The sequence below is a fragment of the Nannospalax galili genome, unplaced genomic scaffold, assembly GCF_000622305.1.
Source record: "Nannospalax galili isolate Female #2095 unplaced genomic scaffold, S.galili_v1.0 scaffold734, whole genome shotgun sequence".
In the NCBI taxonomy this organism is placed as follows: Eukaryota; Metazoa; Chordata; class Mammalia; order Rodentia; family Spalacidae; genus Nannospalax; species Nannospalax galili.
Window position 1 is genome coordinate 3,143,478 of NW_008337073.1, and position 16,199 is coordinate 3,159,676.

The 16,199-nt window shown below is 44.0% G+C and overlaps 1 protein-coding gene across 2 annotated transcripts in view; it reads right to left on the reverse strand.

Moving 5' to 3' along the window:
- The window catches only part of Elk3 (ETS transcription factor ELK3), a 68,866-nt gene that overhangs the window by 37,599 nt on the left and 15,068 nt on the right, over positions 1–16,199 (reverse strand). For both annotated transcript variants that reach the window (XM_008832063.3, XM_029563087.1), the window contains exon 2: positions 2,241–2,449. In XM_008832063.3, the coding sequence (XP_008830285.1) occupies positions 2,241–2,447 (207 nt within the window). In that variant the 5' untranslated portion in view covers positions 2,448–2,449. The remainder of the gene's footprint in view (positions 1–2,240; positions 2,450–16,199) is intronic.

The following is a 16,199-nucleotide window of genomic DNA, read 5'->3' on the forward strand; positions in this document are numbered from 1 at the left end:
ACTGTAGCATAGCAATATGCTTGCTGATTGGTGGCTATGAAGTGGCTTTCTTTGTAAAATGATGTGTGTGTGTGCATGTGTGCATGCGTGTGTGTGTGTGTGTGTGTGTGCGTGTGTGTGTGGTGTAGGAGGCTACACACTTCATGTGTTATCCTCGGAACAGCAGTCACCTCCTTTGAGACAAAGTCTGTCATTGGCCTGGAGCACACTGATGAGGCTTGGCTGGCTGGCCGTCAAGCCCCAGGGGTCAACCTGTCTCTGTCCAGCACTGGAATTCTGACCATGAGCCACCATACCTGGATTTTTCTAAGGGTTCTGGGAATTGAACTCGACCTCATGCTTCTAAGGCAAGTACTTTATGTACTGAGCCGTCTCTCTAGCCTGGTCTACTTTCTGTAGCGATCCAAGTTTAGGTGCTGTCAGAACAGCAGGGGCTCTGCCAACCACCAGTACTCAGTCATTCCCAGCCCAGGACACAGGTCCCTTCATGCTGAAGGAACACACCCTCAGCTGCTATGCCCAGGCCACAAAGAGGTGACTCTAGTCCTAGACCAGGCAGGCCCTCTTTTCTTTGACACCTTGATTTAAAACAATGAAAAGGGCAAACTTTCAGGCTCTCTGCCAGCAGGCGAGGCCGACTGCTTTCCTGCAGGGCCCCCAATTCCCATGGTAGAACTTAGAACCTAGGGAAAAATGCAAAACAATACGCCATCTGCTTGGCTTCCGGACAGTGCAATTAGGCAGGAAGTGCTTTTACATCTTCGTAGGACTCTGCATTAAGCCAGGATTAATTAATTGCCACATTAAAGGAAAGCACCTTTAGCATTTCAATGACATAATCACATGCAATTATGATCATGGAAGGGAACATTTTATAATTAATGATGTCTTCACTTCCTGAAATGTGTAATCCTTATGTCTTCAATTCCAAAGAGGTTGGCAGACAGAAAGCACTAAATATAGATCAGGAACTAATATTTAAATCAGTTTTTAATTCACCTTTCTATGTGAACAGCGAAACCAGAACAAAAGCTCACAATGGTTACTGTAAGGAATCTAAGCTTTTATGTCCGTGAGGCTAAATATTTAGAAACCACAGATTCAAACAGAAATGGCCAATGATTATTGTCTGATAGGGTTATCCTAAATGGAAGGAAGTCTGCCCTAGTGGGCACGTTAACTGCTTTTCCAGAATTACATCAAAACTCACGCCGAGAGTCCTGGCTTTGGCAACTCTACTGTGCTTTCACTTAACAATGCACCGTGTCTCTAATCCCAGTGACTTAGAAATGAAATGGTTTTGCTTTTCACTAGGGGAGTTTCTCACCAAGTCACAAATGCCATGTCCCAAGCAAGCACAGTTCTAAATACTTAACACACAATGGCTCTGTTAATTTTCACAATGACATTGAGATTGGAACTACTATGATTTATAAACAGGGACACTGAGATGCTGGATCTTTAATAACCATGTGTCCAGGGCTAGGGGTAGCAGTGTAGCTCAGTGGTAAAGTAACTGCCTAGTATGTGCAAGGCTCTGGGTTTGATCCTCAGCACAGAGGGAAAATACTACATGTCCAAGCTAGCATTCTTCAAGAAAGGCTCTTTTGATTGAACTACTGACCAGACATAATAAACAGATTTCCCAGGCTTTAATTCTCATTCTTCCCCGGAACAGTATCTGGAAAGCCCCAGAACCTCATTGTCAGCAACCCTCCTCAACAGAATACAGATGGAAAGGCAGAGAAAGATCCAACTTGCAGTAACATCCAGGAAGCTCCCACAGGAGGAGAATGCCCCACAGCAGTTTTCTCAAAAGTAAAGAAACATAAATTGTATCTAATTTCTTGTCAAGTATTTGTGTGTGCACATGCATGTGGAGGCCAGAGATCAACTGGCAGTGTCTTTCCTCAGGGTCCATGCATCACTTTTTTGAGTAGAGAAAAGGACTCTAAATGGCCTGGAATTCACTAATTAGGTGAGGCTGGCAGGCCAGTGGGCCCCAAGGATCCTCCTGTCTCTGCCTCTCCAACTCTGGAATTATAAACATATGCTACTACATCTGGCTTGTTTATGTGGGTTCAAAAGACTGAACTCAGGTCCTTGCATTTGCAAGGCAAGTGCTTTTATTGACTGAGCTGTCTTCCAGCCCACTGCCTCTGTCTTCTGATTTGATTGTCATCAATGAACTAGGAAGGGGTGTGCCTGCTCTGTCTCACATGAGGCCAAGGCTACTTTACCTTGTCATAATAGTATCGCAGGGCTCTGCTCAGCTTATCATAGTTCATGTTTGTCTTGTTCTTGCGGAGGCCCCACAGCTTGGCCACTTCTTCCGCCTTAAGGAGCTTGAATTCACCATCATTGGATGTCCAGCAGATCAGGTGCTCATGTTTCTGGTCCAGCAGCAACTGCAACAGGAACTGCCACAGTGTGATTGCACTCTCCATACCTGGGGGGACAGGAAGCAAGTCAGAGACTGGGCCTGCAAGACAGAGGCTGCACATGGCACTTGATGGCAACCCTGCTCCACAGATCTAAAAGAATAGTTGCTACCTCATCCCAACAGGCCATATGACTAGGGGCTTCATGATTGCACTTTTGCAAGCAGCTTTCAGCCAGAAATACAAGGGCATCCTATGATCCTAGAATTCACTATACACACCAGCAGAGGAACTAATGTGAAAATAACTGATGAAATGACCTCCTGTGGAAGTCTCCATTTAACCCTTCCTCCGTTAACTTCATCAATTTTCACCCATCATGGAAACTGTGTTTTTTGTCAGTCTCTAGCCATCGCTTGCTGAAATGTGGCATAAATGCATTTATGCAGGGGCCTGGGTAACAAAGCTATGGGATCCACTGGTCTGACTGTCCCTTCCCACTACACAGCAAGCTTTGCTTTGCAAGGAGAGGACTTGATTATTCTTTGCATTGCCAGCAATCTCATCACCTAGCACAATGCTTGCCTAGGGCCAGGTGGCCACTCAGTACATGCTGGTGAAACTGAAGAGTCAACCATTGCCAACTAAAGAGACCGCCACTGGCTCAGGCATTTGTCATCAGCAGCTCCAGTCCCACAGTCACAATTTCAGAGGTGGGAAAAGTGTTCTTCTAACCAGTAGAGGAAATTCCATAACAATGTTATCCTTTGCCTTTGCCTGTGGCCTGGACATTGCTGTTCCCTCTTGGTAGCATGCTGTTCCCTACCTTTGAAGCCTGGTGAGTTCCTACTCAACCACCTTGCCCCAGATTGAGTGGGACCTGCTTGTGGTTCTCAATTTTGGTCATTTGAGTATAATCAGAAGTAATTACCCACTTGTCTTATTATGCTCATTTATTTATTATGTGTATGTGTGTGTGCACATGCATGCCACAGTGCATGTGTAGAGGTCAGAGAGCAACTTGCAGGAGTTGGTTCTCTCCTTCCATTATGTGGGTCCCACAAATCAATTTCAGGTTGTCAGACTTGGCAGGGTCTGCCTTTACTCTCTAAGCCATGTCACCTGTCCTACCTGTCCGCTTTCTGTAAGTAGGAAAAGCAGGGGATTGACTGGCCTGGAAAGCTTCCCCACAGATCACCTGTATGAGGGAACACTTCATGCATCCTCAGTTTTGATCTGGAAGAATGGAGCCTCAGTTGAATTGCAATCTCAGTGCTAAATTGCAGAAGCTCAGGAAAGACCTGAAAATGGAAACAGGGTTCCTGTCTCGAGATGCATAGAGGCCAAGGTGTAAGGTGGAGACAAGCCCAACAGGATGAGGATGAACTTGTCCCACAGCAAGGAGACACTGAGGTCCTTTGGACAACCTAGAGTGACTGCCTGGAAGCCACAATGATGACCTTGAGGAGGACTATTGGAGACTTTCTCAGCAAAACGTCAGCTCTTTTCATCCACAGCTCTTCATAGAGCAGCTTTCAGGGGAGGGGTGCTGCTCAGTGGAAGAGTGCTTGCCCAACATGGCAGGGCCTTGGGTTCCATCCCCAGCACCCTAAGGAGCAACCTGGAGATTCTGACAGAAATCATTCCTCCCTTGCTGTCTTAGTTTGTTTCTTCATTGCTGTGACAAAATACTCTGACCAATACCAACTTGGGGAGAAAAGGGTTATTCAGCGTACATCTCCCAGGTCACAGTTCATCAGGGAGCCCAAGGTAGGAACTCAGGGCAGGACCCTGGAGGCAGGAGCTGGAGCACAGGCCATGGAGGAACGCTGTTTACTGGCTTGCTCCCCTGTCCCCTGCTCAGCCTGCTTTCTTATGCAACACAGGCCCACCTGCCCAGGGGTGGCACCACCCACAGTAGGCTGGTCCCTCCCACATCACTCAACAATCAAGAAGGTGCCCCATGGACATGGCCACAGGCCAGTCCAATGAAGGCAATTTCCCAACTGAGTCTCCCTCAACCCAAGTGTGTCAAGTTGACACTAAAGCTATCCAGCACACTTGCCATATACAGTGGATATGAAAACCCCAACCACCCAATAAGCATTTACTTCCTGTTTCCTCTCACAGGCCTAGCCAGAAGAAAGCACTGTATTATTTCTCTGAGCAACATGGGTGCCGCACAAGTGTTTTGGTTAAAGAAAACCAGATTAAGAATGTGATACAAACACACTGGGGCATTTTATTTATGGCTCCTTAAAGGGGATATTAGGACAGGGATCAGTCTGTACTCCACTACAGTGGTCACTGGGTTTGTAAGAGTCAACCCTGCCACTGATGGCTTCAAACCAGGCCAGCATCCTTGGAGCCTTTAAGAACCCCTGCTGGGATGTGCAGGCTCATGGCTCCAGCCCACCCTGAATATGCTCCTGGATGTGCCACACACATTTCAAATTCTTGGGTGTCTGGCCAAACATTCAGACAGTGAACTTTTAAATGTCTTTGAAACTTAGTGGCCACTCAGAAGAACTTTTCTGGAGAGGTAAAAAGATACTAGCCAGTTTGGAGGTCTTTGCAAATGGAGCTGCTGGGTCTGCCTCTCTCTGGCTCTCAGGACAGGTGGGGATGCCCAGCATCCTCATGCATCTTTAGCAGGCAGGAACCAGCATGTTTCAGGAGGGACAGGATGGCAACAGAGGCACCTGTGTAGTTTATACTATGGTTCCATCCAGGCCTCCTGGGAGTTTCTGTGTGTTTCCTGGAATCACTTTCCATGAGTTCCAAGCCTGTGCACAGAGCTGACCTGAACTTGATCAAAGCCTGGTGTGAACTCAGTTTGAAGGAACATGCTTGTTAGAAAAGTAAATACCATTGTGAACCAAGGATTCTTGAGGCGGTTTGTTATATAGCACCACTGAGCCAAAAGTTGGCTGCTACATTGCCAAACATGTATGTTCCTCCCTTCCCTAGGGTACTCTGTAGAGCTCGACATCACAATGCTGAGTGGTGAAGATACTGGAAAAGTGTGTGTGTGTGTGTGTGTGTGTGTGTGTGTGTGTGTGTGTGTGTAAGGAGGGGGAACTGGCTGAAACCATGTACATGGAGAGGCCACAAGTGGGCTGAGTGACACCCAGGACCTGAGACAAGGTGGAAGAAGGAAGATGGGGAAGGAAAAAGAGGCAAAAAGCAGAAATGTAGCAGGCAGGGGAGCAAAGTGTGGGGAGGGGGCACCAGCTTCAAGAGCCCCCAGGTTTCCAGAATAAAGGAAACAAGGGATGGACAGCAGAAATTTCAGTGTCCTGACAACTCTCAAGGCTCAGCCGAGTTTGGGCGGTGGCAAGGTGGAGTGCAGAAGGATTACTCAGAGCTGCTGTGAGCAACCATGCTGGAGGTTGACTAAGGAGCAGGCCTCAAGTGCGAAAAGCGACCCGCCCAGCTCCCATGCTCTCCTCTTCCTGAGCTCACTCCAGATGCTGTTTCGGGCAGCTTGGTGCCCCAGTTTCGATGACTGCGTCACATAAGGCTCTACTGTTGGAAACCCCAGTCACACATTACTCAGAGATGAGTGTCAAAACTACTTCCCTTTGAGTGAGCGTATAGTTCCACTCACACTCCCCACAAGTCATTCTGGGGAACTACAGAGGTACAACGTGGCTCTGAACGCACGGGAGCTGCAAGGAGCCAGGGAGCCAGGACCAGACACAGCTGAGGGCATCGCTCTTGTTCCCTCCTCTCAAGGGTACAAGGTCTGTTCCTTGACTTCAGTCTACTGTTCCTTTTAATTAGGCAAAATCAAGTTGCGTACTGTACAGTCATTTACACACACCATCATACATCAGGTTTTACCATCCCTTTGCTAGTTCCAATGCCTCTCATCTGGGATGTTAGAAAAGAAAAAAAGTTCTAGCATATGAAGTTCTGTTCCAAAACCCATGAGTGCTGTACACATTTGAAATTCACCCAAGGATAGCTCACCAGGAAAAAATAATTTTTTCTCTAACTTAATTCCTTGATACCTTGAATCTTTACTGAACTGTGGTACCAGGTCTCTTTTACTGGGATGCCTCTATAAAGAATTAACTCAGCTTACTACTGGACTTACTAATAAAAAAAATCAGCGCATGTCTTTAATTCCAGCACTCAGGAGGCAGAGACAGATGGATCTCTGTGAGTTTGAGGCCAGCCTGGTCTCCATGGTGAATCCAGGACAGCTGGGGCTACAGTGAGACCCTGTCTCAAAAAGACAGAAAAAAAAAATAAAAAAATATTTTAACTGGAGCTTGATACTTGCTACATTATCACATCAAACTTTTTTTGTATCAATATACTGTATCATATGAGACTATGTCATAGCGCAGCATTGCTCTGTTATACTGTCCTGCCAGCAGAGCCTGCTTTACGTTACAATGTGTCATCAGCCTGCATTTGTTCCATTCATTCTGCTGGTTGCCCACCGCCTTCAGCATCAGAACACATCCAAAAACCCCTAGAAATCTTAAAAATATTCCCTACAAGCTGGACATGGTGATACACGCCTTTTACTCCCAGGACCCAGGAGGCAGAGTCAGTGGCAGGTAGATCTCTGTGAGATTCAGGCCAGCGGGGGTTATAAGAAGACTCTGTCTCAAAAACAAAACCAACCAACCTAACAAACAAAATCCCAAAACTCTGTATACCCAATTTCCTCCTCTAAAAGTTAACATGTAATAATGAAACATCTTCTGTAGGCTTTCAAATGCATTTTCTTGGGGCTGGAGAGATGGCTCAGAGGTTAAGAGCACCGACTGCTCTTGCAGAGGACCCAGGTTCGATTCCCAGCACCCACATGGTGGCTAGGACCTGTCCTTAACTCCAGTTCCAAGGGAATCTGAAGCCCTCTTCTGACCTCCATGGCATCACACGACACAGGTGCACTCACATACATGCAGGCAATACACTCATACACATAAAATAAAAACAGTAAAATATTTTTAAATGTATTTTCTTTTTAGTTTAGTTTTTTGTTGGTTTGCCTTTTTTCAGTGCTGGGGACTGAACTCAGGGTCCGGCATATGCAGGGCAAGCACTCCATCACAGAATCCTTCACTGTGTGTATTAATGTGGTTCAGGGTATTTCTCACACACACACACACACACACACACACACACACGCACGCGTGTGCACACTCACACAGGGCACACTTATCAAATCAAGGTGGTGGGCACTTCCTTCTCTCTTCTTTATTTTTGGAGCCCCTGAGCTCCTGTCTTCATAAAATAAACAATAGGTTATTGTAAAGTACAGCATCCTGCATCCTGCATCCTGCATCACTGAAGGATGCAGAGCTTATTCCTCCCCATATGTGCTTTGGTCTCTATTGTCCAACCTTCCTTCAGCCCCGTCTTCACCCTTCCCAACCTCTGGTAATGACTACTTTACATTCAAGTCTACTTTTTTAAGCTTCCACATAAGAGAACACACCTGCATGATTTTTTTTTTTAATCCTAGTTGGAAAAATGCTTCTCTTTTCCTGCCTAGATCTTATTTTGAATATATGGAATTTTATCAGGTATTTTAATGTCCCCCTTTCTCTTTAGTCTTTCAAGATGGGAATCTCACTATCTAGTCCTGGAAACTTGCCCTGTAGACCATACTGGCCTTGAACTCACAGAGATCTGCCTGCCTCTGCCTCTTAAGTGTTAGGATTACAGGTATGCACCACCACACCCAGCCTGCTGCCATTCTCTGTTAAATTTATCTATTTATTATTATTGTGTATATGTGTTGCACATGTGGAGGTCAGAAGACAACTTTGCACTGTGCGTTCTCCTTCTACCTTTATATGGGTTTCAGTGATGGAAATCAGATCATCAGGTCTGCCTAACAGGGGTCGTACCCACTGAGCCATCTCACCTATCCTCTAATGACGTTCTTAATGCATTTTCCCACTATAGAGCATCAGTTGGCTTTTGGAGGCACACTGCTCTCATATAAGCTGCCACAACTTGATGTATCTTCTGAATTTGCTTCCAGCCTGCTGCCTGCAGAGCCCTGCAAACTCAGAATGATCTCTGGCTATTTCTACAGAGCTGATTCTGATGAGAGAGGGCAGGTGCAGAAGCTGCTGAGATCCACCAGCCCTCTCAGGATCCCTTTGATTTTGGAATTTCAGGTTAGATCTTCCTGGGGTGGGGAACAAATAGCTCATTGGATGCTGCTTGTCCAATGCTGGTGAGAGGTGTACAGAAATGGCAACCCTTAAATATGTACAGCCGCCATGGAAAACCACATGGCGCAGCCTAAAAACCCCAATCCATCTATTCCACTAGAGAGTACATATCCAAAAGAGAAATGGTATCAGTAAGGCCAAGAGAAATCTGCACTTCCATGCTTAGAGCAGCCCTGTCCACCGTAATCAAGATATGGAATCAGTGTCCATGTCAATCAACAGATGGCTGGAGAAGAACAACGTGGTATGCATACACCAGGGACCGCAATTCAGTCATCAAAAAAATGAATCTCTATCACAGACCTGGGGAGTGCTTTATGTTACATGAAATAAGCCAGGCTCAGAAAACCAAATGCTGCACATCTCACTGAGGTGTAATCTAAAAAAGCCAATCCCAAAGAAGTGGAGTATAAAATAATGGTTACCAGGGGCTAGGAAAATACACGGGAGGGAGGGTAGGCAGAGGCCAGTCAGAATGGGCATGAAGAAAGAATTGGACAGGAGGAATAATCCCTGGTGTCCTACTGCACAGCAGGGTGGCTAAGTTAGCAATAATGTAATGCATATTTTCTAAGGAGCTAAAGGAGGGGAGGGTTTGAACATCTCACCGTACAGTAACGAAAAATGCTTGCTGTGATAATTTTCCTGAATTGATCATTACACAAACTACACACGTATCAACACATCACATTGTACCTCATAAATATGTACAATTATGATGTCAATTAAGATGATAAAAAGTAAAATAAAATGGCTTGTCAGATTTGAATAACAGGCATACCTCTTTTAAAGGAGCACAAAAAAGATAAATACGTTTGCAGTATTGACAACTTGTGCTTATTACTGTTTTTATTGTTGCTTCCCTTACATGTAAGAGGCAAAGCTGGATATAAGCTGCTTAGGGTGGGCAATTCATCTAGAAGGAGGAAATGAAATTCAGAGGCAAAATCCATTCCTCTTCCATTCCATTCCCATTAACGATTGACTGGACACATGGCAGATGATGTTTTGTTCAAACCTGTCTACATCTCACAAAACAAAATAAGGGCTGGTAAGAAGGCTCAGCTAGTAAAGGTGCCTGCTGCCAAGCCTGGCGACCTCAGTTCTATCCCAGAGACCCACATGGTGAAAGCAGAAAGAACTGATTCTTATGGGTTATCCTCTGACCTCCATGTGCATGCTGTGACATGCATGCCCAATTACATGCACATGCACACATACAGAGTAAATAAAAAGCCATTACAGGTGCCCCAATGTAGGTTCTTCTGAATAAGATGTGTATATATTATATATATTGACGAAACATCACTGAATTCTGTAGCTGCTTTTCCCTTCCTTCCTTCTTTCTTTCTTTGTATTTATTTTATTTTACTTTACCTTACCTTTATTTTATTTATTTTATTTTATCTTATTTTATTTTATTTTGAGACAGGGTCTCCCTGTAGTCCCAGCTGGCCTGGAACTCACTATGTAGACCAGGTTGGCCTCAAACTCACAGAGATCCCCTGCCTCTGCCTCCCAAGTGCTGAGATCAAAGGCGTGCATCACCACACCTTTGTACCCATTTTATGATAAGATACTGTCCGGTTATTTGGGACACAGCAGTAAACAAAAGGAATAAGGACTTCTGTCCCTATGGAGCTTATGTGCCAATAAAATAAGACAGGCTTTGAACAATGTGCATGTGATGAATTAAATTACACAGTGTACTGGAAGACAGGAGTTATAGAAAAACACACTAGAGTTGGGTGAGGGGACAGGGCAGGTACTATGTACATGCAGGCTGGGGCAGAGGCATTCCAGAGTCAGGAAGGATCTTACTGAGATGGTCAAAGTGGAGCAATTCTTTTGTTGAAAATAATTTGGTCGAAAAACACCAAAAAATAACAATTTTCAGGAACCAGGCATGGTGGCCAGGTCTGTAATCCCAGTACTTGGGAGGCAAAGGTAGGTGGATCTCTGTGAGTTTGAGGCCAGCCTGGTCTAGATAGTGAATTCCAGGCCAGCTGGGGCTACAGGGAGACTCTGTCTCAAAGCAAACAAACCAACCACAATAATTTTCAAAGACGAATAAAACTATGGTTTGTAGACAGATAAACAATAAACATGAGAGATGTTATTTTACTCATTAATCAGCAAGGAACTAGGTAGATTGTATAATGGATTCAAAAAAGAATCTGAATAATAAGGGTATTTATGGCTTAGAAATGCTGAAATGAACAAACAGAAACAAAGCTGGGGTGGGAGGGAGATAGTAAAACACTGTAGAGTAGACAAACATCCATAGACAAGAATGATTTTACAGCCAGCTCTCTATAATGAACAAAGCTGTAAAACAGCTTTATAAAATAAGAATCATGTGGCCAGTGGGGTCTTCTTCAGAACCTAGACAATGCCCAGCTTTTCCCTGAGTGCGATTGTTTTCTACACCTTGAAGACACTAAGAGGAGGAGTTATTTTTGTCCACTGGAAAAGCTATACAGTGGGTAATAAGAACGGATTCTGAAGGGGACCCTCTGGGTTCAACGGAACATGAACATCAGCCCTGACTGGCTATGGAATTTGGGGGAAGGCTACTCCACCTTTCTGTGCATCAGCCATCCTCACAGGTAAAGTGGGGGTGATGGTGGTGGTGGTGATGGTAATGGTGATGATGATGATGATGATGATGGTGATGGCGATAATTGTGATGATGATGGCAAAAATACTTCTCTTACAGTATTACTGTTAAGAATACAGGAGTCACTAATGAATTATACCTAGGACATGGTGAGCACTTAAGTACTATCTGATGGTACTTTTTAAGCAACAGGGCGGCCTCTTCATAGATGACGCTGTGGCATCAGGTGGTCTCCACCCAGCTCAAAGGCATCATTCTACTGCTATACCTGCTTTGGTTCTTTGTCATTACACAATGACTCCAATATAGACACTGAAGTCCAGGTGAATGTTAACTAGATTGTGCTAAGTATTGGCTTACAAGAAGATTTGGAAAGTACTTATGTCTACTGTTCAGATTATCATCAGATATTCTTACAGGTAACAAGGTCCCTGAGCACCAGTTTGGTCGCTCTACCTGAAGACACGCCATACAAGACCCCCAAGCCATGGGAACTCAATGGAGAAGGCTTGTGTTACTTGCTTGTGTTATTCCCAGGATGGTTTGGCTCCCATAGATCTTGTATTTCTGGAGGAGGATAGGGGGATCAAGTAGATGGGAGCTTCTGGGTCAGATGAGAGAAAAGAGAAATGTTCTAAAATGAGAAGCTTTTCCTTTGGGTGATGGCCAGGGCAACAGACAGAGCAGAGATGGGTGGAGGGCCAGAAGGAAGGGGGTTGAACACTGGCACTGCTGCTGGGGTGGGGAGCTTGTTGCACACTCTTCGTGATTATTTTCTGCCTCTGTGTTTTCAACTCTCCATTTTTAAAGAACATAAATAGGAAATAGTTTTGTCTCTTTTTTCAAATTCTTAGTCTTTTCTCTTTTGCTATAAAAAACAAAATAGGACAGAGTCACAAAGAGAAAGACGCTAGAGTGATTAGACTGACTACTCTCGCTGAACCCTCCCACCACCAAGGAGACTGTCTACTGGAGAACAGCTGGTCACCCCATGTCCTTTCAGTTTCAGGGGTTCCACCTCCTTGCCTTCTGCCTCTCTGAAGCCACTTTCCTTGGTTGGAGAACGGCCTGCCTCCCATCAGCCACAAGGTGGCACCAGACATCCTCCTGTGAGCTGGCTGCAGACTGTCCAAGAGAAAGGACAGAAAGAAACCACTATATAAGACAAACCTTGTACTGAAGTCAAGGAACTGGAAAACAATATTCCTTATTATTTGGGGTCTACAATAACTCAGCACAGGTAACTTTAAGGCATGAAGAAAATAAGGGTAATTTGATAAATACATAGACACTATTACAAATTCTTGTCTTTTTTATTTGGGGACGTAAACTTCAGATTATTACAGTTTATCTTCAAGAAACATTTTAGTTACTGCCAACCACCACAGTTAGAAAAAAATGCATGAGACTAACTGGGTTCATGTTCCTCAAAGCTCTTTCCACAGATTGACCAATATCTATATTCTCATTTGTTCTATAAACATCTAGATTGTTCACTTTTTAAAATTTTTATTTAATTTTTATGTGTATGAGTAGATTGTTCATTTTTAAAAAATATTTTATTATTTTTATTTCATGTGTATGCATGTATTGCCTGCATGTACGTGAGTGCATTTGTGTCAATAAGGCCCGCCCGCGGAGGACAGAAGAGACCTTGGATCCCCTGGAACTGGAATTATGGACAGTTGTTAGCTGCCATATGGGTGCTGGGATTCAAACCCCGGTCTTCTGCAAGAACAACCAGTGTTCTTAACTGCTGAGCCATCTCTCCAGCCCCATTGTTCTTTTTTTTTCTAAAGAGAACAGGCAAAGAGAAGCAGGTATTGCTCAACCTACTGATTTATTCTTTAGACTGTGTAATACAATCTGTAATATTTAGAAATTATTCTTCCATTTGAGAAAAGAATTTTCAGGAGAAATCGCTAACAGCTACTGTCATACCATGCAATTAACTGTGTGGATGAACCACCTCACTTTCCTTCTGAAACTTTGCTGTCTGGGCAAATTAAAAGCAACTCAACTGGTTAGCTGGTGGCTCTCCTATGAGGGTGTTTCCTTTTTTAAATTTTATTTTTATTTTATATGTATGAGTGTTTGGTCTGCATCACATCTGTGTGATGCCTGTGGAAGTCAGGAGAAGGTACTGGATCCCCTGGAACTGGAGTCACAAATGGTTGTTAGTTACCATGTGGGTGCTGGGAACTGAACCCAGGTCTTTTCCAAGAGTAACCAGTGCTCTTAACCACTGAGCCAGCTCTCCAGTCCTGTGAGGATGTTTTCTTTGGAAAACTACATGGATGGCCACATTGCCTTTGGTGGGACAGTATCTCTGGAGCATTCTACTTCCTCCAACATCCATAAATTCAGCAGTTTCCCACCCCACCCCAGCACAGCACAGCACAACCCAGTCCTATTTTATCCTATGTTTTCAGAATCGGAAAAAGCTCCTTGTCACTCTAGACAGCCTCACATGGGACCTCTTTGATCTCTACTATGGCAATGTCCCAAAACTTGTTAAGGTACAGTTTGTTCTTTCTAGTTCTGAAGAGGTAGGCCACCTGCAGGATAAATAAATAACTCGTCCCAGAAGCACGCACCTAGTTCTCTACCTCAAAGATGCAGGTCAATTCTAACTGGGATGGCCCTGGGAAAGCTCAGAACAGTGTCCTTACAGGCTTACGTGTTGCCCTTCATAACTGCCATATAGGAACAAGGATTCCACAAGCAGAGCTAATTACTTTTAGCCAGTATTTCATTAGCATACCCTAGAAAGTCCACTGCAGAACTAGATGAAAATAAGTGCCCACTAAATAGGTACACAATGAATCCCAGTTATTTCGGATCTCAATTTCTTTCTGGTGGGATTATACTATTTGGCTTTGTAGACTAAAATAAGCCAAAAAAATCTTAATGTTCAGTTAACTAAATGTGAAGAAAAATATGGCACGTCCACTTCCCCAGCGTCTATTGACTGCCTGAGGCCTGTATGTCTCCTGAAACCCATGGCTCTCCAGGTAGCCAGCCACACAAACAGAACATGCAAAATGTCTTCAACATATACCTCCATTTAATCTCTTCTTTGAAAACATGAGACAGAAATGTTATGGGGCAGTTAAAGGAACATAGGCCAGCTAGATCAAAGAAACCAACTGGTCACCTAGATTTCCCAAAGGAGGCTGCAGTCCAGGGTAGCCACGGAACTCTCCACGTGCACAGAAAGCAGAATGAGCAGCCCTGGCACCTGAGGGAAAACTTTCCAGGTAACCAACTACACTAAAAGAGCAGAGCCCGTCTTGAAACACAGGCAGAGCTATGAAAAACAAAGGTTCCAATAATCTCGGACCGTACCCCTTCCTAAGTCTCATGTGGATGTGCAGCCTGCATGAACCAGGCTTTTCTTTAAACAGGAGCGCTTTCCAGACATTTTTGGATGAAAACCTGAACATTCGCTTTCTTTGCGATTGTTTTCACTGTCCAGGCTGTTTTCATGAATCTTACTTCTGGCTGGAGACGTGTCCCCCTTCAGAAGGTTCTTATACTTGGTAACATTCAGCTTCCTCTTCTACAGGTTGCAGGCAGGAAACTGGAAAATGGGCCACAGGAAACCTGGCCTCCCACATCTGTCCCACTTTGTAACTGCAGCTCTGGTTTCATTTGGTCTATGTGTCAGTTCTATTTTAACCCTCAATACAACAGTCAAACTGCTTTCTGAGAGAACACCAATACGCTTAGGGCTAAGAACACTCCACTGGGACTTTTGGCTTCCCCAGAGTAGTTAATCCTACGAATTCAAGAGTCTCCAATGAAAATTCAAGACTATTTCATAATACAAGACACAAAAGAAGTTATTTTAAATAACATAATTACGAGCAGCCAAAGCTGCAGATGAATTTTGACTTACGAGACTCTGATACACAACAAGGAAATAAGCTGCAATCATATCCCTCATTACAATCAGTCTCATTATGATACTGTTTCAAGTTATGTTTCACAGTATCAGAACTACTAGGTTGAATATATGAAATTGCTGTTTTTATGGGTCAAAACCTGGTAAATAGCAAGAATCTCAAACATTCCACCTAAAACATATAATCACATGCCCAAAATAGATATGAACACACATAATCACAACCCCAGGGAAGGATGCTCTTCATGTCTTTGACCCATGGATCCTTTTAAGAATCGAACTCTCGAGGGAAAAAATATATACACATATAATATATATATACACTATACATATGGATTTATATGCATATAGATAATGCACATATATGTTTAAATACATTTCAGCAGAGTTTGTAAAGCTCTAAAAGAAATGTATAAATTCCAAATCAAGAGATTTGAGGAAACATTAGCATATCCTCCACCACCAGCAATCCCCAGATTCCATGGAATTCTCCAGAACAAGGCTCTGACCTAAAACTCCATTCCCACTCACAAACCTTTCCTTTTAAATGCTAATATTCAATGGCCATTCATGCACCAAGCTTGGTACTATGTGCATTGAACATGCTATCTAAACACCACACTCTCAGCTCTGCCCATCAGGAAGCCATGACTTTAAAACATGAAATCAGATGCAAATAATCATAGGAAACAGAAGAGCAGACAGACACCAATCTAGGAGCATCCGCTCCCAAGCCCAGGCCCCTGATCACCATCCACATTGCCTCTGCTACAGGCTTCATTTCTTACACAGACCCCTCCCTGCTGCCTAGAGAATAGCCGAGCTCTGATTCAGAGGGCAACACATCCTCAGCAGGATCACATCAGGAAGTGTCCTTGCTCATTTCTGGTTCTGCCACCTCTGTGACTCCAGTTAATCTAGCTGAGCTCTGTTTCAAGAAATTCTGAGTCCATTCTACCATTGTGGGGGCCAAATTCCTCTCTGAATAGAGATAGATGATAGATAGATGATAGATAGATAGATAGATAGATAGATAGATAGATAGATGATAGATAGATGATAGAAAGATGATAGAGAGATAT